The sequence below is a fragment of the Lathyrus oleraceus genome, unplaced genomic scaffold (assembly GCF_024323335.1).
Source record: "Lathyrus oleraceus cultivar Zhongwan6 unplaced genomic scaffold, CAAS_Psat_ZW6_1.0 chrUn0252, whole genome shotgun sequence".
NCBI classification, from domain to species: domain Eukaryota; kingdom Viridiplantae; phylum Streptophyta; class Magnoliopsida; order Fabales; family Fabaceae; genus Lathyrus; species Lathyrus oleraceus.
In genome coordinates, this window is record NW_026112643.1 from 59,346 (window position 1) to 61,193 (window position 1,848).

A 1,848-nucleotide genomic window follows, 5' to 3' on the forward strand; every position below is an offset into this window, starting at 1 on the left:
AAGAAATCTCCACCGGTGACTAAGGTGATTGAAGAGATAAAGGTAAGAAACGATCTTCATATTCATGATGATCTTGTCTTTTCCTTATTGTTGAATGTGTATGGAAATCATGATCCCTCATTTTATGAACATGCTTCACAACCATTTTATATTTAATAAATATTATGATTATGGTGCAGCTGGTCTGCCTCTCACATATGGAGCATTCTATTTGTGCTCCAGTGAGAAGTTTGAGAATAGAATCAAATTTGATTTGCCACCTCCATTTCAAGAGGATGGCAGTTTACTTTATATTTTAAGTTCAGTTTGTATTCTCTGCATCGGGCAAGATACTCGTAGAGGAGTGATAAATTCCTCCCAAACAGTATTATGGAATCCAGCTACCTCGGATTTCATGGTATTCCTTCCCGTCGTGATGACCATGTACCACCATATAGGAGTCCATATTTTTATTTTCATGGATTTGGTTATGATCATGTGAGAGGTGACTATAATCATAACAATAAATATAAAACATGAAATTCATTTCCTTTATTTATCAATTGATATTACATATTACATTTGGATTACTAATATCATATCATGGCTTCCATTTAAATGAACTTCCGCAATTGCCAGATCGATAACAACCCTGGTAGTCATTCCCAGCATGATTTCTACACAACCTAATCTCTAATAACTCATAGTAGGAACAATGAAACCCAATCATATAATTAGGTCCAATGTGCTTACCTATGGCCTTTTCAAAGTCTGTTTTCTTCTGAGAAGTGGTTTTTGGGGAAATACCATCTTTTTGAAGTATATCAAAAAGTTGTAACCCCTTCCAAATAGTATTTGCTTGATCAAAATACTGAGTTTGGTTAAATGTCGAATATGAACAGGTTCCATGTTCTAACCACTGCTTTTCCCAAAATTTAAAATTGTCTCCTTCTAAATTTGGCCATGAAGTAGTGAGTTCAGCTAATGTTGTTGCAGAAATCTGATAAAAAAACAAATAAATCAAGTCAAGTATAATTGAGTAAAAGAAAGAATCGAAAAAGATTTATCTTTTTAATAAATAAACTCACCATGTCCATGGTTAATGTTGTCTTTGCTGGATCATTGGAACACTTACGTGGCTGAGAACCTGTTTGGTTTGCCGGCCACATTCCGTGAATGCTGAACCTGCTTGGTTTCTGGACACAACTCTTGACTCTACAGTGAGCAGGTGGCCACTGCATTGATATTATGAAAAATTCATATTGAGCAGCAGAGTTCAATAGCAATGATAAAAAAACAATAAAACTAAGAAAAAGCTTATTCATGATATATTTGGTTGATGAGAGTTGGAATAATGAGTTTGAGACATAGCTTACTTTGCTATGGTGCTATATATAGTTGAACTTTTTTATTTATTTTAAATATGTATAGTTGAACTTTTTTTTGAATAAGTATATTGAATTTTTTTTTGAATATGTATAGTTGAAAAAATATAAGTTAAACTTTTTCTTTTCTTTTTTGTTACAGCCTATTCTAATTCTTAATAAACTTATTCTTATTATGTATAAAGTTGTTATATTGAGTAAGATAAATTCTTTACGACTTACTATTTATCATATCACAATGGACTCTATTTAGAGTTGCAACCTATCATATACTTTTAATAAGTTCATCTATGGTTTTGTTTCATATATAAAAATGTTGAATAATTACAGAGAAAAGAAACAAGCTGCCAATGAATAATTCCTGAATACAAAATAGAAAGAGCAGTAAACAAAAACAATTTTAATAAAATTAGGTTAATGATATTTACACAATTTAAAATAGAAAGAGCATTAAACAAAAACAATTTTTTTTTATATATTTGGC

General features: G+C 31.0%; 1 protein-coding gene across 1 annotated transcript; it reads right to left on the reverse strand.

Annotated features, from left to right (window-relative positions):
• Positions 1–509: 509 nt before the first annotated feature.
• On the reverse strand, positions 510–1,343 carry LOC127113038 (extracellular ribonuclease LE). The gene is made up of 2 exons (XM_051046443.1): positions 1,068–1,343; positions 510–979 (listed from the first exon to the last, which is right to left on the reverse strand). Exons 1-2 carry the CDS (start codon positions 1,302–1,304, stop codon positions 581–583), a joined length of 636 nt encoding a protein of 211 aa, XP_050902400.1. The 5' UTR covers positions 1,305–1,343; the 3' UTR covers positions 510–580.
• Positions 1,344–1,848: the final 505 nt, after the last annotated feature.